Source organism: Phyllostomus discolor, chromosome 12 (assembly GCF_004126475.2).
Source record: "Phyllostomus discolor isolate MPI-MPIP mPhyDis1 chromosome 12, mPhyDis1.pri.v3, whole genome shotgun sequence".
In the NCBI taxonomy this organism is placed as follows: domain Eukaryota; kingdom Metazoa; phylum Chordata; class Mammalia; order Chiroptera; family Phyllostomidae; genus Phyllostomus; species Phyllostomus discolor.
This window is the reverse complement of record NC_040914.2, coordinates 30326368-30350257: the sequence shown is the minus strand read 5'-3', so window position 1 is coordinate 30350257 and position 23890 is coordinate 30326368. Positions and strand designations below refer to the sequence as shown.

The 23890-nt window shown below is 44.6% G+C and overlaps 1 protein-coding gene across 2 annotated transcripts; it reads left to right on the top strand.

The window, feature by feature from the left end:
- Positions 1-499: 499 nt before the first annotated feature.
- Positions 500-23834, top strand: ZNF606 (zinc finger protein 606). Of its 2 annotated transcripts, XM_036013392.1 has the most exons (8): positions 500-637; positions 1303-1404; positions 2411-2467; positions 2972-3060; positions 11544-11670; positions 11903-11998; positions 19440-21065; positions 22999-23834. In XM_036013392.1, the coding sequence occupies exons 2-8, from the start codon at positions 1374-1376 to the stop codon at positions 23013-23015; spliced, it is 2043 nt and encodes a 680-aa protein (XP_035869285.1). In that variant the 5' UTR covers positions 500-637; positions 1303-1373; the 3' UTR covers positions 23016-23834. The 2 variants fall into 2 exon arrangements, with proteins under 2 accessions (XP_035869285.1, XP_028386251.1); XM_028530450.2 differs by lacking the exon at positions 22999-23834 and having other exon boundaries at positions 19440-22320.
- Positions 23835-23890: the final 56 nt, after the last annotated feature.

Below are 23890 nucleotides of genomic sequence, written 5' to 3'. Positions count from 1 at the left end.
ACCCCCCACTACCAAACTGGGCAGCGTTGCTGTAGGGCGGTTTGGGACAGGGACAGTAGTGCCTACCTGGGACCAGAGCAGCCCCCGGGGTCCAGTTTCCCGTGGGGAGGCAGGACTACGTACGGAGAAACTCTGGACGGCGAAGCCCAGGGGAACATGCCCTATGGGCCCTCTCCCCCAAGCCGGAAGTACGCCGTCTGGAACTACAACTCCCAGTAGCCCGCGCGTCGCGTTTTGGTCGACGCACGGGGAGCGGTCGCCATTGTCCGCGGCCGAGGTGAGGCGGTCGCGAGGGTGGAGGGGGCGCGCAGAGTCGGCTGAACGCTCTGAGAGAGGCGGTGCCTGCCTTCGGGGCCGGCGCGGCGCCCGGGCGGGTTCTGCGCCTGCCCTTTCGCGCCGGCTTCGCTTCCCCATTCCCTCGGTTTCAGGGCTCCCGGCCGCGCTTGTCCGGCTGGACGGCCCCTGGCGCCGGGTCGCGGCCCCAGCCCAGCGCGTCTTTGTCCCTGAGGCCGCGCGCGCTCGGCCGAGCCTGGAGCTCAACAAAAGCCGAGCGCCCAACCTAGCGACCGCGTAGCGGCCTCGGAAAGTGGCGTGGCGCGGCCGGGCCCGGAGGGGGCGGTCGGCAGCTGTGGACCAGGTGAGGGACCACTCACCGGTGCGCGTTCCCGGAGGTGGCATTTGCATTGTGGGTGGAAATGTGGGACGCAAGGCCAGCAAGCGGACGAGGGGGACGCCTCCGGAGCCGCTGGTGGGGAACACCCACATCTCACAGCCAGCGGGCGTTCGCTTTCGGGCTTGTTCGCTTAAAGCGCTGAAGGATGTCAGACGTGGGCTTGGGAACAGCGCTGGGTTCCCTTGAGCACGCAGTGGCCGTGGGACTTTGTCAAGTTGCTAACCGAGGTCCAGAAGGCGGTTCGCCTGCTCCCTGTTGGCGCCGCTCCCTGTGCGTTATTCACAGATCCGGGAATCCGCATGCGGAGCCCCTGCCAGTTGGCGCTGGTGCCCTCACAGGTCGCAGGACTGGCACAAAGATCCGGAACCTGGGAGTGGGGAGCGGTCTGGACCTCATCCCAGGAGACAGAAGTTAAAATGAACCGTTCTAGCTCTGGCAGGGTGGCTCTCTTAGTTGGAGCATCGTCCGGATAGACCCTAATCAAGGGAGCCACCCGTCCGGGGCTAAACTTGTTTTCTTATGCCGCTCCCTAGGACTTTTTTTTGCTTCTGTGGCTGAGTTCTCTTATTTGTTACCACTGCATTTCCTATGAGAAAGGACCACTTTTGTCTTTTTCACGTTTGTAATAGGTTGGGGTTGAAGTTGCTCCCGGTACTGAACCAGAATCCAGTGCAGGCGCCTGGTCCACTCATCCTGCGGGATGTCTGCCGTCAACCCATGGGCCTCTTGGGGTGAGTCCAAGCCCTGTTAACGTTGGGCCTTCCCTGCAATGACTTGCCGTGGCAATGGTCAGAGCTGGGGGAGTGGGGTCTGAGGGCGTATGGGTGTTTGTTTTGGTACACAATTAGGAAACTTAGTTATTGGTGAAAGGGGAAACTTGGTGTAAAAGACAATGTAACTTTTACACATTTTATAGTTGTCTCCTTAGGTGTTTTATTAGTTCAAAGAGGTTTTTCTGGTTATTTGTGGGATTTCTTAGAATACAGTCATACAGATAATCAAATTTTTACTACTACTGTATTTTAATTTTATTGTTGTTTTCCACTTACATAGCATTGACCTGTAATTTAAGAGTAATGTTAAATAGTAGTGTGATGTCAGTGGTGTGTATTCCCTTTAAGTGAAGTTTCTGGTACTTGTCACCAAAGACATCAAGGTTGTATCTTTCTATTATTTACGTTTTTTAAGAAAATTAGGTTGTGTTTGCTCTGACCCATGTAGTTCAGTTGGTTGGGCATCATCCCGCAAAGCAAAAGGTTGTGGGTTTGATTCCTGGTCAGGGCACATGCCTGGGTTGCAGGTTCAGTCTCTGGTCAGGGCACATACAAGAAACAACTGATTTATGTTTCTCTCTCACACCAATGTTTTGCCCTCTCTCTTTCTTCCTCCTTTCCCTTCTCTTAAATAAATAAATAAATAAATAAAATCTTTGAAAAAGCTAGGTTATGTTAAACATTTCATCAGAAAGCCTCTTTAGCTGTTTGAGGGGTTCTGTTTTTAATTGTCCTGTGGCTATATCATATTGGTAAATTTCTTGACAGTGACCCACCTGTGCATTTCTGGTATAAATCTAGTTTCTTGTGGTGGATCTTTGCACATGCCTTTGGGATTATTTATGGAACTTCGTTATGCGCATCAGTGAGAGAGACATCCTTTTCCATTTTGTTGCCTTTAGTCACTGGGATTGGTGTCACAGTGCCTCTCCTTTCCTTGTTCTAACCTGGTCTTCTGGTGCAGGTGTCCTTACGAACCAGTCCTGGGGGATGGCAGCTGTTGACCCATGGGCCTCCTGGGGTGAGTCAAGAGCCTGTGTTCCCATCGACCGCATTTGCTGCCATGGTGTGGCCTCTCCCGGCAGTGACCTGCCATGGCTGGGGATCCAACCAGGGGAGCCAAGTGGGGCTTTAGGGTAGGGGGTTTCTCATCTAGATCTGTCTCTATGCAGAGCTGGAGCTGGGAGGGCTCAGAACGTTCTGCCAGGGGCATGAAGTGGTGCTGACATCTCCAGGACAGGGTGCATGAGAATGAATGTGTGGTGATTTCATGGCTGTGAATGCACACTGCTTCTCAGAGACAGTACCTCAGAGCAAAGGGGGGCAGTGTATATTTATGCATTTAGGCACATTCCTTATCTTCTTGGAGTCCCCTTCATCTATAAAATGAGAAGGTGGGTCTCTCCCCTTGCCCTGTGGGAAGAGCTGGGGCTCCCTCTCTCTGCACCCCACCAGGAGGAAGGACTGAAGTGGGCACACTTCCAACTGGGAGAGCTGCTTCTGTGACTTTGCTTTCCTCCCCCAGCTCTGTATCCTCAGGACTCTGCCTGGCATGTGGAGGAGACCCCTGAGCAGGGGAGGAGGGCCACCGGGCTCCCAACAGCCCAGGTCCAGGTGAGATGGGGCTTCCACTTTTTCCTGAAGGGCTGCCCTATTCCCTGAGTTGCCCAGGTTGTCCCCAGCCATCCCAGTCCATGTGGTTCCTCAGTTTACAACAGCTAGTTTGGGTAGAGACAGAATCAGTCAGAAGTTTATCACTTTCTGAGGACAGACAGAGAGGATTCAGTTTTCCATGTCTTGCAGCCTTGCTATCTACCAGGCTGTTCACAGTCATGAGCCATAGCTATGCTGTGGTTTGTTTTGATGAATGAGGGGCAACCCCCTTGGTTGGCAGCCCCCTCCACTTTCCTCTTCCCACCTTCCCTTATGTAATCAGTGCTGGATTCAGGCTGATGTCTGGTTAGTTCTGTGCTTGCTGAGAGGGAAACAAGGACAAGTCTGAGCTCTTGTCCTAAGGAGCTCCCAGGGTGCTTCACTCAGCTCATGGTTTGCCTGATGCTGCACGTGTGGTTCAGGATAGAAGCCTGAGGCACTTGGGGAGGCTTGGAGCCCTGGAGGAGCAGAGCCCCGCTGATGCCTTGGGAGGCCGAACAGAGTCTGCACAGAGGTCATGGAGCACAGAGCAGCTGGGGTCCTTTGCTGTGGTGAGGGAGGCTGCCCAGGAGATAGGAGGATCAGCTGGATGGGCCTGGCCTGTTGAACAGGGGTCTGTCCTGCTATAGTACCACAGTAAGAGTGGGTGAGGGGGACTGCATGGCCAGTGTCTGGGTGAACCCTGACTCCAGTTAGACTTTGGGCTGAGGAGGCCAGGATGAATCCAGCCCAGTTCCATCCTGGTGATAATGTGCCTCCAAAGTGTTGGGAGCAGGAGATGCCAGGGTTTGCTGTGGGGCTGTACAGGTTATCCCTCGTAGAGGTATGGGAAGCAGGCTGGCATTTCAGGCTTCTGTGTAACCAGAGCCTGGGAGCAAGATATGAGATATATTAGGGAGTCAAAGCAGGGGGATTTTGTGACTAAAGGACATGAAGGTGACTCCTAAGAGAAAAGGGGTAGAGTTGATAATGTGGGGAGGTATCATTTCTCTACCTTCCTCCTGCCCAGCCTCCTCACTAGAGGCAGCCACTTAAGGAAAAAAAAATTTAACAGCTTTATTAAAATATTGTTTATGTACTGGAAAGTTTAACCTTTTAAAATGTATAGGTCAAGGGTTTATAGTATACTCACAATTGCACAACCATCACCGATATCTAATTCTAGAATATTTTCATCATCTCTAAAAGAAACCCTAATATCTATTAGTTGTTCCTCCCCATCCCACCTCAGCCCCTGGCAGCCACTAAACTTCTCTATGTATTTGTTGATTCTGGACATTTTATATAAAGGGAATCACATAATATATGACATTTTGTGTCTGACTTCTGTCACTTAGCATGTTTTCAAGGGTTATGTATGTTGTAGCATATTTTAATGTTTCTTTTCATGACTCAGGCACCCATTTGAACTCACTATTTTCAGTTTCTATATTTCTAAATGAGAGATTTTTGTTCTAATACATCAAATGTTTGTTTATTCTATTGACCCCAGACTGTGAAAGACGAAGAAAAATAGTCTCATTATTATATTTAGGTTATTCATTTCTAAATTAAAATAATGAATCAAGCAAATGTGATATATCGTGATACAAAAATATTAAAATGACTGAACTTCATACCCTCTCCCAGATTAAAAAAATTCAGGAAGCCTCCCACTGTTTCTAAGATGACTGGTATAGTGCACGGTAAGTTGCCATCCCATGTGCCAGCACTGCTGTCCAGGAAGTCAGAGCCCTGATCTGAAAGGAGCTGGTGGTGGTTGTCTGGTGTCAGGACTTGGTGGCTGTGATATTTGCTGCTGTTACAATGCACAGTCATTTTTAGATCCTGTAACAGCAGAGAAGCTAGGCTGGGCTGCAAGATGGGCCCTGAATCAGTCTCTTGGGAACAAAAGTTAGTTGTAATAAACTGCTATGAAGAAGCCACAATAACCACTGTGCTGTACTCTGGTGTTAATATAGGTGAGGGTTTCTGAGAATTATTAGATTTGATGATGAGAAAATGAAATGGAGAATCAAAATAACAACACTGTCCAATGTGTGAAGAGTTGTGAATTCTGAGAATGTGCTCCTGCCCCCACTCCACACTCACTTTGGATTTTTCCTGTGGGAAATTCAAGACTTGAATTATGAGTTTTATATTAAGCAACGAGAGCCCCATATCCCTCTATTGTTTCCTCCAAATTAAATATTTCCTGAAATAAAGCATTCACTTGGTAAAAACATCAAATGCTGTCCTCCCTTGTTATCTGAAGAGTCTGTTCTGGGAAATATGTTTCAGCCAGATCCCATTACTTTGAGGGAGAGGGAAAATAATGTTCCAGCCTATCTATAAACCTCAGCCAGCCTCCCCAAATATGGAAACTCTCAAATCCCTCTCTAATACTCCATCAACAATTTCTGCATCATTAATATGCACATAAAACACCAATAATCTGATACTCTACACCTATCCTTGGTTGTGTCAAGAAAGTGTACAATCTAGTGATATTTTTCTTCTTTGCAAAGATCCTGCACTAAAATATTAGTAAATAATGAGCCCTGGCTGGTATGACTCAGTAGATTGAATGCTAGCCTGTGTACCAAAGGGTCACCAGTTGATTTCCAGTCAGGGCACATGCCTGGGTTGAGGGCCCCAGTAGGGGCCATGCAGAAAGGCAACCACACATCGATGTTTTTCTCCCTCTTTCTCTCAAAATAAATAAAATCTTTTTTAAAATATTAGTAAATAATGAAATCCTGAAACTTCCAAAGAGGCCATCTGAATTTCCCAGGCTCCATGTAGGGGCCACTGTCAGAAAATTCAGGTAATGTAGAAGCAGTCCCAGGAGATCCTGTCAGGCAAATGGCTGAGACCCAGCTCAGCACCCTCTGCAGCCTCCCCCAGACCCTCCCATGGTTTAAACATGCAGCTTGTGTGTTAGGGTCCGTAAAGTTTTAGAATGCCTAGATAAACACATGTTTGCAAGACGGAGTGTTTGCAAGACTGCGTGAAACATCTTTGCAAGTCATTGTAAAGTAACAGGTGATGTTGGAAAGTGCAAGGTGTCAGGTAAGTGTTACCTGTGGACCTGAAAGAAAGGCTCTCCCTTTCTGTGGTACGATCCTTCTCACTCTTGTCCTCTCACCCTAAAGTTTTAGGTAGCAGTAAAACCTGCAGCTCCTCTGCTATCCCAGGAGGGTCCTTTTTGTCTCCACTCTTCTGTCATTTCCCTGTTCATTTCAGGTTTGCCTTTTATGTTACATCACTGAAGCCTCCATGAACTGTGGACCCTGGCATCGGGGCATGTTCATCTGGGGGTCTTTTTTCCCCCCTGCTAGTCCATAGCCCTTCCAGTTTGATAACATCTTCAATTCTGGTCACCCTTAAAGTATTTTGACAAATTCCATAATTACTGAAAAATAAAAAGTGAACAAAACATGACCCTCATCACTCTAAATTGGCAATTTTTAAAAAGATTTTATTGTCAGAGAGGGAAGGGAAGGAGAGAGAGACACACACACACATCAATGTGTGGTTACTCAGGGTTGTGGCCTGCAACCTAGGCATGTGCCCTGACTGGGAATCGAACCTGCGATGCCTGGATCACAGCCCACACTCAATCCACTGAGCTACCCCATTCAGGGCTAAATTGGCAATTTTTAATGATTGGTCATACTTGATTTGTTTTCCTTTTTTTATGTAGTTCCTGAAAATTCCCTTCCCACCCTCAGAACAACTCATGGTGTGCAGGCAGCTAATCCATTCAAATACTCATGCAAATAAACTATATAGACATAACAATGAGACTGTCCTTTTTTGAAAATGCTTTTCATACATGTGGCTATTCTACAGCATTCTTTGCACATTCAGTCAATGTTGAGGACCATCCATGTGCTAGATAAGAGTTCAGGTTTTTTCCTTTTGCCCCATCAGAGACAAGGACTCTATTAATTCTATGATTGGGCTTCTAAGCCTGCCCTTCCCCCATCAAGTTTGCTCTTCCACCCCAAGGTGTGTGGACGTTCCTGTAGTTTCACCTTGTGCACACATACAAGTGTTTACTGAGGAGTTTTCTGAATTTTAGGGTCTGTTTTCCATCCGACTAGTACTGCCATGTGGTTCTGAAGAGACAAAGCCAGTTCTCACGGCTCTTCAATGCTCACTTCCCCACATCTTGGCAGCTGTTTGATAATACTTAGTTTTTGCTTACCTCACCACCGAAGTGGTGTACTGTATTGCTTTAATTTTCATTTTTTTTGATTACTAGTGAGGTTAAATATTCTTTCATGTCATCATTGACAGTCTGTTTCCTTCTCTTTGACTCTATTCCATTCCTAGATTTCTGCAAGCTGTGACTTACAGAATTGTGGGCATTTTACGTGCATTCTGATCTTGATCCAGATGGAAATGGTCTTCTTCCAGTCTGTAGCTCGTCTTAGCTTTGTCGTGTCTTATCATTCAGATGTTTTTCATTATATGTCAGACATCTATCTGCATGTATAGTGTTTTTGTGTCTCTTTTAAAAGAAGTCCTATATTTTAAAATTTTCTTCTGTCCTTTTATATTCTCTTTCTGGGAGCTATTTTTAGATGGGGTGCATCCTGAATGAACTGCTGTGTCTCTGATCTCTCTATATTTCATGTCTTTTTCTTGGTGGTAATGGGGAGTTGGGGAGCCTGGCCAGCATTTTTGTCACCATGACTTCTTCCTGGGGCTTCCTAAAGCAATCACTATGTCCTCCATCTCCTTAGTATTCTATAAATTCTTTCCTGTTCTCTTAGCCTCTCTTCTGTCATCCTTTTCTGTTTTACACCTGAATCTCCCAGTCTGAGACTTGGAATTATAGGTCACTGATGTTTTGTGTGGCAGCTGCCTGGATTTTGTGTCCCCTTGGTGCCAAGTTTGGTCATGTCTCAAAGGGCTTCTGTGGTTAGTCCGTTTACCAGCAAAGAGCTGTGAGGCTGTGTTTCAGAGTTAAGTCTGGATCCTAATCAGCCTCCCTGCCTCACTCCCTCCCTGTTGTCTCCTGACAAATCTCACTCTAATTTCCATGGGCCTGGGGGGGCCAGGATCATAAGGCTGGTTCTGCTTCCACTTCCTGGACGCAGCTGGCCTGTCAGACCATGGACGCCCTCCCCTCTCCCAATGTTGGGCTGAAGAGGTCTCTGCTCCTCAGGTGTTGCCACCCACACTCTAATCTGAAAGGCCAGGCCTGCTGGTGGTGCTTCCCGCAGGTGAAGTGGCTGAGGGGTAGGGGCTATTGGCAAAGGTCTCACAAACATACCTTTTCTCATCTGTGTGCAGCCTGACTTACTCCTACCTTCACTGTATCTGTAAGCTCGGAGGTCAGGGCCTCTCCTGGGTCCTATTTCCTTGGGGAGCATCACTTTCATCTCAACTTCCAGGAGGGCATGAATGACCATGTATCCATGGCTCTTCTTTTCACTGGCTGCTATATTTTACTTTTACCTGAGAATATGTTTCCTGATTTCAGAAAGAGAGAGAGAAATATTGATTTGTTGCCTAATGCCCACTACTGGGGATGGAACCTGCAACCTTTTGGTGTGTGGGATGGTGCTTAGGGCAGATACCTAGATTGCAGGTTCAATCCCTGGTTGGGGCACCTATGAGAGGCAGCTGACCAATGTTTCTCACATCGGTGTTCCTTCCTCTGTCTTGCTTCCTCTCTCTCTAAAAATCAATAAAAACAAGCTCTGGCTGGTGTGACTTGGTAGATTGAGTACCAGCCTGTGAACCAAAGGGTTGCTGGTTCCATTCCCAGTCAGGGCACATGCCTGGGTTGCAGACCAGGTCCCCAGTAGGGGCCGTGTGAGAGGCAACCACCCTTTGATGTTTCCCTCTCTCCCTCCCTTCCCCTTTCTCTAAAAATAAATAAAATCTTAGAAAAAGAAAAGGGATTTTAAAAAATAAATAAATAAAAATCAATAAAAACATATCCTCAGGTGAGGTTTAAAAACTAAAACTTTGTCTTAAATTTAGGAGGTTTTTAAACCCAGAGGTGGACCATGGAGCATGTATTTGTTTCCTGTCGCCACTGTAACAGATCACCACAAACTTAATGACGCAGAGCAACATGAATTCCCTCTCCTGTTGTGGCAGGGCTGCCACCTCCTACTGGAGGTGTCAGTGGGTCTGGGTGTTCGGTTGTCTCAGCTACAAATGATGGATAGGTTAGTGGGTGCCAATGTCATCAGCCCAACTCCTCTGTTGTCAAGTTCCCTGTCTGCCTTATTTTTAAAATATTATTTATTTATTTAGAGAGAGGGGAAGGGAGGAAGAGAAAGGAGAGAAACAATGGTTGCTTCTCACCTGCCTCCACCTGGGAACCTGGCCTGCAACCCAGGCATATGGCCTGACTGGGAATTGAACCAGTGACCTTTGGGTTTTCAGGCTGACACTCAATCCACTGAACAACACCAGCCAGGGCAAAATTTATTTTTAATCCTCACCTAAGGGTATGTTTATTGATTTTAGAGAGAGAAGAAGGGGGAGAGAGAAAATATCAATTGGTTGCCTCCCATACATGCTCAACGGGGGGTCAAACCCACAACCTTTTGGTGTATGGCACAATGCTCCAACCATCTGAGCCACCTGGCCAGGGCTTTTCTGTTTCTTTTAAAGTGTGTGTGCAGGGTTTCCACTGGGGTCTCAGGAGGGTGGGAGTTGGACTTTGAAGCCACCTAAGGAGATGAGATAGCATGAAATGAGAACAGCCTCCCAGCAGGTCCCCTAGGTATGATCACTCTGTGAACATGCATTGAGGTTGTGCTGTCTGCACCTCTACCTGAGATCACATTTGCATGAAAGGTTAGCATTATCCAGAACATAGAAACAGCAGCAATCAAGAAAATCGAGTTCCATGCAGGTCCGTGAGAGGAAACCCAAGAAATTGGCATTGATATGTCCAGGTTGGGGCCTGTTTCCCTAAAGGAGGTTTGCAGTCAGCACTTTTCCCATGCATGTATGGAGTTGGTATCATAGAAGCAGAACAGCCCTGTGGTTTCAGCCAGTTGCTATGTGAAGGTGGAGGGGGATCTGTTCCAGACAGAGAAAGAGCAGCATGGAGAGCTGGATCTGATCAGAAATGGCTTGCAGGGGCAGAAAGGCTGGTCATAGGGTAGAAGAAAGGTGATGATGCAGTTTTGAGGGGAGGGTGGAGGGTCACAGGGCTGTTTGAGTGGAATTGCCCTCACACAAGGAGACCAGAACACCAGTTTCCAAGGTAGATGGGAGGACCGTTATGCACAGATAGGCCAAGAGGGGTACTAGATGTGAATGGGGGCTGCAGGGTGTATATTACATCCCACTGCTGCCCAGCTGACTCCCTGCCACCACTGCAAAAGGAGGCCTGCCCTTGTCCCCCAGAAATGCCTGCACCCCCAAGGTTCATGGTGATTTCTTAGGACTGTGAGCCCTGTCTAGTGTGGCTCAGTGGATTGAGTGCTGGCCTGTGAACCAAATGGTTGCCGGTTCAATTCCCAGTCGGGGCACATCCTGGGTTGCAGGCCAGGTCCCTAGTAGGGGGCGCACAAGAGGCAACTACACATTGATGTTTCTCTCCCTCTCTTTTCTCCCTTCCCAGCTGTAATAATAACTAAAATCTTTTTTAAAAAAGGACTGTGAGTTATGCATTCATTGCAAAAATCAGACTTATAATTCATCTTTTCACTTGTTTTCTAGTGAGTATTCCTTGTTCTGTTTTTCTAAAAACATCAGTTTGGAGTTTTTAAAACTCAGAGCACTTTTAACAGCAACTGGGACTAATTCTCCTTGGCTGAATCCTGTCCTATCCTGGCTCCAATCCTTGAGGCAGAGGTGACCTGGGAAAGGAGAATTCCTGCTGTGGCCAGCAGCATGATCTGTGAATGTTCAGATTTCCCTTCCAGGGCCCAGCCCCAGGGTCTGTGGTCTGGCCCACGCTTGAAGCCTGCATCTGCCTGCTCCTGGCCTTGCTGAGTGTCTGCACCTCCAGAGAAGGGGTGTTGGCCTGGTGCTTGATTCCCTGACTCCACACACGCATGGGAAACTGCTGACCACAAACCTGCTTTGATGAAACCAGCCCCAACTTTGGACACATCAATGCCAATTTCTTGGGTTTGTTCTCGCAGACCTGCTGAGGCCTGTTTCCTTGATTGCTGCTGCTTCTTCGTTCTGGGTAATGCCAACAGTTTACTTAAATGGGACCTCAGGTAGAGAAGTTCAGATAGCACAACCTCCTCTTTGTCATAGTTACTATGACCCATATATCCAGCTCCGTGGGTATATCTCAGACATGGGTCCTGAAGTGCTCACAGTGCAACCCTGACCCCCATCAGAGTATTGGTGATACCCAAGGTTCTTTGTTTCCATCCTGTGTCCTCCTAGGACTGTCAGTCTCATTCCATCCTCAAAACACTGGAAGGGTAGCTCCAGGCTGAGGAGGAACCTGTGTGTTCTTGTAGGAACCAGTGACCTTCAAGGATGTGGCTGTGGACTTCACCCAGGAGGAGTGGGGGCAGCTGGACCCTGTTCAGAGGATGCTGTATCGGGACGTGATGCTGGAGACCTTTGGGCACCTGCTCTCTGTGGGTAAGGCTTGTGCTGCCCTGTCAGTGAAGTGATTTTCATGTTGAGATCTTGTGCTTGAGGCTCACAGGGGCCTCAGAGAGCAGAGGTGATCTTGAGTTCTGAGGCTCAAGCATGTAGTGCTTCTAGAGCAGGAAGCAAGAGGGCCCCTGCTTACTCTGCCCAAGTGAGAGCTGTGGGGAAGAGACAAAGAAGGCTGTCCAGGTAACACAAGTCCTGTGTTTCTTCATGGCAGGTAATCAGATCGCCAAGCCCAAGGTCATCTCCGTTCTGGAGCAAGGAGGAGAGCCATGGCTGGTGGAGCAAACGTATTCTCAGGGTACTGGTACAGGTGAGAGCAGGCCCCAGGTGGGAGCAACAAACCCCCAAGCCCACCTTGTTTGAGAGATGGGCTGAGGCCTCAGTGAGTCACCTTCCTCGGACACACTCACAGTTCCCTCTTGGGAGCCCTGTCTTTCATGTTGACTTTTTGCTGCTGTTGAATCAGAGCCAGTATGCCCATCTTTTTAACAAGGTGAGTTTTTGTAAACTGCACTTTCGCCACCTTGCCATCCACTCTTCTGAATGTCTCTGCTATGCCTTTCTCTTAGATGACTTCTCATTCTCTAACCTGTTTAATTCTTCATTTATTACCAGACTTATAGCCTGTATCCAGAGTTTTCTTAAAAAAAAACTAATGAGAAAATAGTTGTATTTAAATTTTTTTTTATTTTTAGAGAGGGGAAAGAGAGGGAGAGAAACATCAATATGCAAGAGAAACATGGCTCAGTTGCATTTTACACACCCCCAACCATGGATCTGGCCTGTAACTCAGGCACATGCCCTGACCTGGGATCAAACCTGTAACCCCTTGGTGCACAGGCCAGTGCTCAATCCCCTAAGCCACACCAGCCAGGATGAAAATAGTTCTTTTTTTTTTTTTAATGTAGATAATGTATTTACATGGTTGAAAAACTCAAAGCTATATAAAATATATCAGATGAAAAAAGTCTCATTTATATGCTTTCCTCTTCTGCACATATTCTTACCCCCAAACACAGACAGACACACACACACAGAGGCATACACAGGTAACCACTTTTTTTTTTTACTATGCATTTTTTTTTTTAAATCATTGGGCAGAGCGGCTGCTCCGGGCCACACCAATGAGGGCTTTGTTGAGTTCTTTTTTTTTTTTTTAAGATTTTATTTATTTATTTTTTAGAGTGGGAAGGGAGGGAGAAAGAGAGAGTGAGAAACATCAATGTGCAGTTGCTGGGAGTCGTGGCCTACAACCCAGGCATGTACTCTGACTGGGAATCGAACCTGTGACACTTTGGTTCGCAGCCCGTGCTCAATCCACTGAGCTACGCCAGCCAGGTTACTATGCATTTTTAATTAAAACACTGAGCTGGTGTGGCCTAGTGGATTGAGTGCTGACCTGTGAACCAAAGGGTCACTGGTTCATTTCCCAGTCAGGGCACAAGCCTGGATTGCAGCCCAGGTCCCCAGTAGGGGGCATGTGAGAGGCAACCACACATTGATGTTTCTCTCCCTGTCTTTCTTCCACCTTTCTCCTCTGTCTAAAAATATGTAAAATCTGCCCTGACTGGTGTAGCTCAGTGGATTGAGCTCGCACCTGCAAAGGGTTGCTGGTTCGATTCCCAGTCAGGCTACATACCTGGGTTGTGGGCCAGGTCCCCAGTTGGGGGTATGTGAGGGGCAACCACACACTGATGTTTCTCTCCCTCTCTTCTTCCCCTCTCTCTAAAAAAAATAAAGAAAGAAAATCTTTTTAAAAATATGTAAAATCTTTTAAAAATTACTTATTTTTACATATTTTACATATTTTTAGAGGGGTGGAGAGAAAGAGAGGGAGAGAAATATCAATGCACAACAGATATATCGATCAATTGTCTCTCGGGCTCTCCCTACTGGGAACCTGTCCTGCAGTCAAGGCATTTCTTTGCTCAGACTGGGAATCAAACTGGCAATCTTTCAGTTCTCAGGCCAGTGCTTAATCCACTGAGCCACATAGGCCAGGTTAAAATTATTTTTTAAAGGTTTGTTTTATTCTTGTTTGAGGTAAAGGAGAAAGGAGAGAGAGAAACATCGATGTGAGAAAGAAACACCAATCGGCTGCCTCCTGAATACGCCCCAACCGAGGATCGAGCCCACAACTCAGTCATGGGCCCTGACCGGAATTGAACCAGTGAGATTTTGGTTATAAGATGATACTTCAACCAACTGAGCCACACCAGCCAGGGCTTTACCATGCATATTTGAGTTATTTTATTAATGGTTTTCCTGCAGTTTAAAATTAACATCTTAGCCCTGGCTGGTGTGGCTCAGTGGATTGAATGTCAGTCTGCGGACCAAAAGGTTGTTGGTTCAATTCCCAGTTAGGGCACAGGCCTGGGTTGCTGGCTGGGTCCCCAGTTGGGGCATGCGAAAGGCAACCACTTGATGTTTCTTTTGCACATCAATGTTTCTCTGCCTCCTTTTCTCCCTCCTTTACCCTCTCTCCAAAAATAAGTAAATAAAATCTTTTTTAAAAATTAATAACATCTTAATTTATAATAATCTAGTTTACATTAATCCAATTTTAACATTGACAGTATGTGAATACTTTGGTTTTGTATACCTCGGTCTTTCCCCCTTTTATGCTGTTATTATCACATCTATACATTGTGAGTCATCCACCATAGATTTATCATTGTTGCTTAATGTAATGTATTTTAAATCAGGTAGATAAAAAGGAGTTACAAGCCAAAAAGGCACTTACACAGTCTTGCCTTGTCAACCTATCTGTGTAGTTACCTTTATTGGTGTTTATTTCAAGTTATTGTCCTTTCATTTCAACCTAGAGGACTCCCCTTCATGTTTCTCATGGGGCAGGTTTGGTTTATTTGGGAATGTCTTTATTTCTCCATTGTTGAAGGATTGTTATGCCAGATACACAACTCGTGGTTGACAGGTTTTTTTTCTGGTCTGCATGGTTTCGGGTGAGAATGGTACTGTCCATCTGAGGAGCACCCCTGGTCTGCAATAAACTGCTTCCTCTTGCTGCCTTTAGAGTTCTTGCTGTGGCTTTGGCAGTTTAATTATGATCTGCATGCAAGGTCTTCTGTGGTCTTCTAGATTCCCAGGAATAAACTCTTCAAAGCCCCTACAGACAGCTCGCTCCTCAGTTTCCTTTCATCTTTCTGACACGTGTATTGTTGGCACCAATGGTCTCAGATAGTAATGACTTCACAACTGGGCCTGTGTTTGACAGATAGCTGCTCCCTAGAAGCTTCCAGTGCTGTGCAAGTTTACCACAAGCCTCTGCACAAGGGCTGCCAGGGAACCACTTCACAGGTCAGATAACGACTGTTCTGTGGGAACGAGGTTTTGACAAGTCCAGCCTGTTCTGCTCCATCCAGTACTAGAGATAAGGGCAGTTAGTTTTCAAGGGTACCGCTGAGTTGGGGAGCCAGTGATGGCAGTCAGTTACAGTGTCATCCTGCTTACTGTTATTATCAAAATGCAGCTGCTTTTCTGGAATAAACTCTCCTTGGGCTGCTCCAAGGCTTTGGCTTAATTTATAGAATTCTGAGAAAATAGATTTTGCCAGTTTTTTTGGGTGCTTGTTGGAGGGGTGAAATTTCAAAGGTCCTCAATTTGCTGTTTGCCCTGACTTCCTATCCCAGGTAATCACGGTCAGTATTCCTATTGTATGTTTCCACAGTTTCTTTACGCAACTGCAGGCACGTAGGGATAAGTACTTACTTTTCACCTTTCCAAAGGTAGAATATGACACACTGTTGTGTACCTTGTTGTTTTTATTTTTATTTTTTTAATTATTTATTTGTTTCTAACTCTCAACCAAGGATATTTCTTATTATTGATTTTAAAGAGAGAAAAAGGGGAGGTAGAAAAAGAGAGACAGAGACAGAGACTGATTGGTTGCCTCCCATACGTGCCTGACTGGGGATTGAACCTGAAACCTTTTAATGTACAAGATGGTGCTCCAGCCAATTGGGCACCCAGCCAGGGCTATCTTGCTGGTTTTAGTTCAACGATGTACCTTGGCCTCTTTTGAGTCCTGAAGGTGGACGTCTTGCATCCACTCTAATCAAGTGGGGTTTTGTGCAGCCTCACCATTTGCCCTCCATTCAGATCAGAAACCTTCATGAATTCTGGTAGCTTTAACTCTCCCACCCTCAGTACTGACCATTCTGTTACCATCTCAACTGTCTTCTTCATCTCGATACAACCAGGAATCTCATCTCTCTCTTTTAGACTGTTTCCTCATCTTCCCAGTGTCTGTCCCTGGTACCAGCCTTCCTTCAGTGAGTCCCTTAGGCTGCACATTGAGAAGTCATCTGACTTCCTGCTTTTCCCTCTCTGAGAAGTAATCCCTCTTCCAACTCCTGAGATTTTATTCTTCTGTCAGAGGTGTTGCTCAGTGACTACCACTGTCCCCACAGGTCCCTTCTCATAACTGCAGCTCAAGTTGACGAGTAAATTCTTCCTTGTTATTGACCACCTCAGGCCTTATTTCTAAGTTTGTGTCCCTGAAATCTTCCATTGTGAGCTTAGTACAACTACAGTGATTTGTGTTGCCTTTTTAATAACTCTCACCAGACCAAGACCTTGCAGTTTTTTCTATTGTTTCTCTCATTTCCTGACTAGTTCCTATAGTTTACTCAGTGGGCTCCTTCAGTGTCCTCCTCAAGTGGCAGTCTGGTCATGAATGCCTTTGCCCATGCTGTGCATGCTAGTGTCAGTCTGTGTTGAAGCTGTGCCTGAAGGTTGAGCTCACGTTGTTTCTCTGCATGAACCCTTCCCTAATTGTCTCTGTTCATGCTGATTTTCTTGCCTCCCACCCTCTCAGCACCCATAACCCCAGTCTGTCAGGGGTACATTGTCTGCACTGTTTATAACTGGTCACTGTCGTCTCATTACATGGTTCTAACTTCCAGGGAAAAGAGACTGCACTTTCTTGTCTCTGGTTCTGACACTCAGGCCACAAGTACTAGGTATAAAGTTGGACAAGAATTGTTTATTTGGTCAGCTACCATTTTTAGGAGTTTCTATTAGAAGTTTTCAAAAGTATATGAAGATCATTTTGTAATGTCTAGGATCTAAGCTTGAAATTGGTAATAAATGCAAGTTCTGGAGCAGAGTAGGGCTTCTGTTGTGATGGACTCCGGTAGAAAAAGGGGGAAAATGGTGTATAGTGACTAGAGAACGAGAAAAACCTAAAGAAAGAGGACAAGTGTCCAGGTCCTGTTGTGTACCTGCAGCTTTAGACCCTGTGGTAGGCTGCATGATGACACTCCACCTGAAAAACAGAAGTCCCATCCTAAACCTGTGAACATGGGTTATCTGGGTGGTCCCATTGTAGTCATAAGGTTCTTCTAAGAGTAAGCAGGTGTGTCAGCAACACAGAGATGTGATTGACAGAAGCAGAGGCTGGAATTATGTGCCTTGAAGATAAAGGAAAGAGCCTCAAGCCAAAGAATGCAGGCAGCTTCTAAAAGTAGGGAAAGGGGCCCTGGCCAGGTGGTTCAGTTGGAGCATCATCCCAATACGCTAAGGTTGCGGGTTTGATTTCCAGTCAGAACATATAAGAATCAACCAATGAATGCATGAGTGGAACAACAAACCAATATTTCTCTCTCTATTCCTTTCTCTCTCTTTCTAAAAACAATCAATAAATAAAAATAAAAGCAGGAAAAGACAAGGGTAGGGATAATCCCTAGAGTTTCTGAAGAGAAGCTACTTTGATTTTAACCCAGTGAAAGCCATTTTGGATGTCTGACTTCCAGACTAGTAGTTGGTGTTATTTTAAGCCACTACATGACATGTGTGTGACAGTTTGTTGCAGCAGCAGTAGGAAACTAATGCCCCTTCAGCTGTTAGGGGACTGATACCTTAGAACTGGTGACAGTTAGTTTCACATATGGAATTAACCAGACATTTCGCTGAATTCACAATCTCATTTAATAAGCAGAGAAGTTCTCCGGCCCTGGCTGGCGTAGCTCAGTGGATTGAGCGCGGGCTGGGAACCAAAGTGTCCCAGGTTCGATTCCCAGTCAGGGTACATTCCTGGGTTGCAGGCCATAACCCCCAGCAACCGCACATTGATGTTTCTCTCTCTCTCTCTCTCTCTCTCTCCCTTCCCTCCTAAAAATAAATAAAAATAAATAAATAAAATCTTAAAAAAAACTCAAATAAAGAACTCCAATAAACCACAATTGATTTAACATTTAAAAAAAATAATCAGAGAAGTTCTCCAAGGAGAGTGGCAGAGCCAGTATTTAAATGCAGACAATCAGGCTATAACTGTGTACATATCTCATCCCAGTGTGCTGCCTTTCAAGTCCATGTCTTATGTCATCACTCCACAAATGATTCTGTAGTCATTAGAGGAATTGTAACTTCAGGAATACCCTTAAACCATGGGATTTTTGCCCTTTGGGGTGATACATTTTGTGTTACTGATGGACCTCTATGAGTAGAAAGTAATGTGATAGCATATTATCATAAACAGTATCTTGGCTTGAAGCCTTTGTTGGTGATACTTAACACCAGCCTCTCCTATTTTGGCAGATGTCAAATAGGGGAACAGTAAGGACGTTATAACACATAAAGGAATTAGGATACCTTAATAATTTAAATGTTAGTTCCTAAGGGCTTGGTTGCTCATCTGTCTTTTTTTAATTGATTTTTAGAGAGAGGAAAAGGGATAGACAGAGAAACATTGATTTGGTTTTTTACTTATTTATGCATTCATTGGTTGATTCTTGTATGTGCCCTGATCAAACCCACAATGTTGGTATATGGGGACGATGCTCTAACCAAGTGAGCTACCTGGCTAGGGCTTTCAACTGTCTTTTGTTAAGACAGTTATTTTTTTTTCACCTTAATAGTATTTACTATGTCTTCTTTCAGGGGCCTCCCCAAGAGAATCCCCCAGGTTCAGTGACTCACTTAGAAGGACTCCCAGGACTCAGAGTCATTATACTCAGGGTACTGCTTTATTATGGTGAAAAGATATGAAGTAACACCAGAGGGAAAGGCTCTTGAACAAAATCCAGAGGAGGAAACCAAGTACAAGCTTTCTAGAGTCCTTTCCCAGTGGAGGTGCAAATTAGTTCCTTCAGCAACGAGTCGTGGCAACATGTGTGAAGTGTCATCTACTAGGGGAAGCTTGCTAGAGCCTGGGAGCCCAGGGTGTTTATTGGGGGTCAGTCATTCAGACACACATGACTGGTTGTAACCATGGAAGTTCTGGACCCCAGAAGCAAAGCAGATGTTCACTGTAAAGGACATTGTTTATACAAACTAACTATCTAGAGAAATTGTATGTGTGCCTCAACACCGTAAGTGTGGAAAATATTCTTACCAGTTAAGGCATTCTGGGACCTCAATTCCTAAAAATTGGCTGAGGGCCAGTCATGAACAAGCCTTCCTGAAAATGTGCAGTTTGAGCAACTCAAGAGATGTAGAGTTACCTCTTTCCTGTATACTCTTATCTGGTCCTGCTTTTCCTAGGAAAATGTTCCTGAATGGATTTTATATTCAGTATATGCTTCATATTATGATTAACTACTTTCATTCACATTCACTATTTTCATTTTTTCTGTTATGACCTTCCTTTAAGTTACAAGTCTATTTGAAAATAGCACACACTTGTTTTTTCAATAATTATGGACCCCAAAAATCCCACCTTTTCCACTCTATTCTTAGAAGTACTTTCTCTGTGACCTCAACAACTTTTTTTTTTTTTTGGTTTATTTCAGAAATGGTGAGATATCCTGAAAGCAAAACATTGATCCCAACACATAGCATTTTTGAGGAAGAACAATCCCACAGCATGAAGTTGGAACGATACGTGTGGCATAATCCTTGGTTCTCTAGGTTAGAAATTTTGGGGTGTAAAGACCAATTACAGATGTACCACGTGAATGAGAGTACAGCCATGAGGCAGATGGTGTTCATGCAAAAGCAAGTACTATCTCCAAGAGGTTCTTCATTCTGTGAACTTGGGGCAGAGTGTAGCCAGAGCTTAAACTGTATTCCTTCTCAGAGAGTTTCTCAAATAGAACATTTCTATAAGCCTGATACAAATGCTGGAAGTTGGAGATATAACTCAGCCATAATGTATACAGATAAGATTACCTGTGAAAATAATGATTATGACAAAGCCTTCTACCAGTCCATGCAACCTATTCACCCTGCAAGGACACAAACTGGAGATAATCTTTTCACATGTTCTGATGCTGTTAAATCTTTGAATCATGTACTACATTTTGGTGATCATAAGGAAATGCATACAGGAGGAAAGCTCTATGAATATAAGGAATGCCATCAAATCTTTAACCAGAGCCCACCATTTACTGACCACCCAAGACCTCATGTTGGAGAAAACCAATATGGTTACAAAGAATATGAGAATATCTTTTACTTCTCATCCTTTATGGAGCATCAAAAGATTGGTACTGTAGAGAAATCATATAAATACAATGAATGGGAGAAAGTCTTTGGGTATGACTCATTCCTCACTCAACATACAAGCACTTACACTGCCGAGAAACCATATGAATACAATGAATGTGGGACATCTTTCATCTGGAGCTCTTACCTTATCCAACATAAGAAAACTCATACTGGAGAGAAACCCTACGAATGTGATAAATGTGGAAAAGTTTTTAGGAATCGTTCAGCCCTTACTAAACATGAACGGACTCACACTGGAATAAAACCCTACGAGTGTAATAAATGTGGAAAAGCCTTCAGCTGGAATTCTCATCTTATTGTGCATACGAGAATTCATACGGGAGAGAAACCTTATGTATGTAATGAATGTGGGAAGTCTTTCAACTGGAACTCCCATCTTATTGGACATCAGAGAACTCATACTGGAGAGAAACCGTTTGAATGTACTGAATGTGGGAAGTCTTTCAGCTGGAGCTCCCATCTTATTGCCCACATGAGAATGCATACTGGAGAGAAGCCCTTTAAATGTGATGAATGTGAAAAAGCTTTTAGGGATTACTCAGCTCTTAGTAAACATGAAAGAACTCACTCTGGAGCAAAACCATACAAATGTACTGAATGTGGAAAATCCTTCAGCTGGAGCTCCCACCTTATTGCCCATCAGAGAACTCACACAGGAGAGAAACCCTATAACTGTCAGGAATGTGGCAAAGCATTCAGAGAACGCTCAGCCCTCACAAAACATGAAATAATTCATTCTGGAATTAAGCCCTATGAATGTAATAAATGTGGAAAATCCTGTAGCCAGATGGCTCATCTTGTTAGACACCAGAGAACTCACACTGGAGAAAAGCCCTATGAGTGCAATAAATGTGGGAAATCCTTCAGCCAGAGCTGTCACCTTGTTGCTCATCGGAGAATTCACACAGGTGAGAAGCCTTATAAATGTAATCAGTGTGAAAGATCCTTTAACTGTAGCTCTCACCTGATTGCACACCGGAGAACTCACACCGGAGAGAAACCATATAGATGTAATGAATGTGGGAAAGCATTTAATGAGAGTTCTTCCCTCATTGTGCATCTGAGAAACCACACTGGAGAAAAGCCCTACAAATGTAATCACTGTGAGAAGGCTTTCTGTAAGAATTCTTCTCTTATTATTCATCAAAGAATGCACAGCGGAGAGAAACGCTTCATATGCAGTGACTGTGGAAAATCCTATAGTGGCCACTCAGCTCTGCTTCAACACCAGAGGAGTCATAGTGAAAGGAAAGTCTGTGAATTGAACTGATGAGAGATTTTCACTGTACATTTGCTAACACATTGAAAAAACCCTTAGAGTCAGGAGGAGCTGAGGTTTTTTTAGTAAGAGTTAATTAAGACTCTTCCCCTTACTACTCAATAGGAAATATCTTCTTAGAAGACTAGTGAAAGAAAAGAATAGAGGAAAGCTTAGCAGTTAATGTATCCCTTATTTAACTTCAGATAATTAGAGCAAAGAAAATTCTTAAGAAGTCCTCTCATGATCCACTAGGAATCCCACTTGAATTTGAATGAGGGAATGAGATGTCTTTTAGTAAGAGATCTCAAATGTGGATCAGAGTGCATTGTTGAGGGGAAAACCTTATGCTAGAAAAGGTGTTTCAGCTGGAAATACACTGTTTTGCATTGAGCTGGAGTATTGGACAGGAAGCTTTATAATAACATTTTGTGCATAACTATGGAAGTATAGATTGTGCTATTATAAGGGGGAGAGTCTGGGTGCCCTTTAAGAAATAGAGTGTGGAATTCTAAGTCTGAATTTTAAGAAAAAAATAGTATTGAGTGTGATATTTACTGTTGATCAAGATTAACCTTAGAAAAGATTAGTAAATGAGATTACTAATGGTGGAAATGTTTTTGACTAGAAGTATGAGACTGATGTTGGGACAAAAAGCGATATTTAAAAACCCAGTGTGTCAGTGTCCACAGTTTACTCATTACTGCATTGTTGGACATTAGTTTCTAATTGTTTTAGGTAATCACTATAAGTTATATTTATGGACACTGCATTAGCATACATAACCTGAAGAAATAAAAAGGACACAGAGTTGTATATACATATCTAACATCTAACAAAATGTATATGGATAAGGACTGGTAAGACCCATGGATAAATTAACCCAGTTAATTTAAAAACATTTTTTCAAAGTTTTACAAACATACAGCACTTACTATGTGCTAGGCTTGTTTTAAATGCTTTTCATTGATTAACTTGCTCAATCCTCTTAGTTATATGAGGTAGGTGCCATTATCATCCCAGTTTTACAAATGGAGAAACTGAAGCAGAGATGTTGACAAACCTAATTCAGGATGCAGCTAGTAAGGAGTGGCGTTGAGATTGTTTGGCTCCAGAGTTCATGTTTTTAACCACTACATTATGCTGACTCTCCAGTGATTTTTCCTTCCTAATATTCTTTTTGTTGTTGTTACTGTTCAGTGTTTCTATAGTAGATATTTGATAATAAAAATCAAGAAGTTCTTAAATAATGAGAAATAAAGTTACCTGGCTCTCTGTCCTTGAAGGATTTCTGGTAACATGAGCACTAAGTTCCGGAATATGAAATCTGTTTTGGACTTCAGAATCACCTCACTTTCTGAGACCTGGGTTCCCTGGAATCACACCAACCACAGCCCTGAGGATTACAGCAGAGCAGGTGCTGGAGAACTTAACTGGAAATTCAGACTAGCCAGAGGAATGCTGTCTGATGGGTTCAGAATGCTACTTATATGGCAGAGGGCATGACATAGCACTGCACATGGACACACCGTTCCTCAAGGTCTCCCCTGAATTCATGTTTATATTTTCTTTATCTTTTCTAGATGAAAAGATTGCTTGATCACAGAGAGGACTCAGATGGGAAGGGTGCTAACCAGTTCCCATAGAGTGAGGAAGCCTGAGTGCTTACATGAGAAGGGGTGAGATGAACAGGAGGTCTTGGGTGGCTTCTCTCCAGTTTCCACATATTTCCTGTATTTCCCTGTAGGGCTATAGTTAGGGGCCAGCCATTCTTCCTAGAGATGTTTCAAGGGTATTGGTTAGAAATCCAGGGGACAAAACATTCATGTAGGTCCATGACTCCCCAGTGGTTGTGCAACAGCAGCCTCCTGGTGTCGTGGGCGCCCTCTGATGTTCACCTGAGCACCCTGTCACTGAAGTTTCCACAAGCATGTGGGATCTGATACCCTCCCTCTCAGGGCTTACTGCATAGTGGTAACCCAGTGTCACAGGAGTGAATTCAAGTCATTGAATAGCTTTCTCACATGCTTTATGCCACGACCTGTGGAGAGAATAGAGGTAGCAGTATATAATCCTAAGGGGTAATCACACCTATACATGGTCTGTCCTTGACCAAAATTATGTCATCTGGTACATTACTGTTAGTAGGAAAGCAAGCCTCCCTGCTTAAGAACTTTCTGAGGGCTCTGCTCACCTCAGTTTGTTAACTGGATGGTACTCTTGTCCAATGAATAAACCAGCTGGCCTGGGAGGTGGTGAGCTAACTCTTTTGGAGCTTGGTGCAAACTAGATGGGGCCCACCCTGTGGGCAGTACTGTCTTGGGATTTTCCAGGGCTCCACGGGGTGGGTGCAACACCCCAGGTGGAGGGTGGAAAGGCAATCTTCCCCAACTAACATTACATGTAAATGAACATAAGCAAGTTTTTAAGATGTTATTTAATTATTTTTAGAGAGATGGGAAGGGTGGGAGAAAG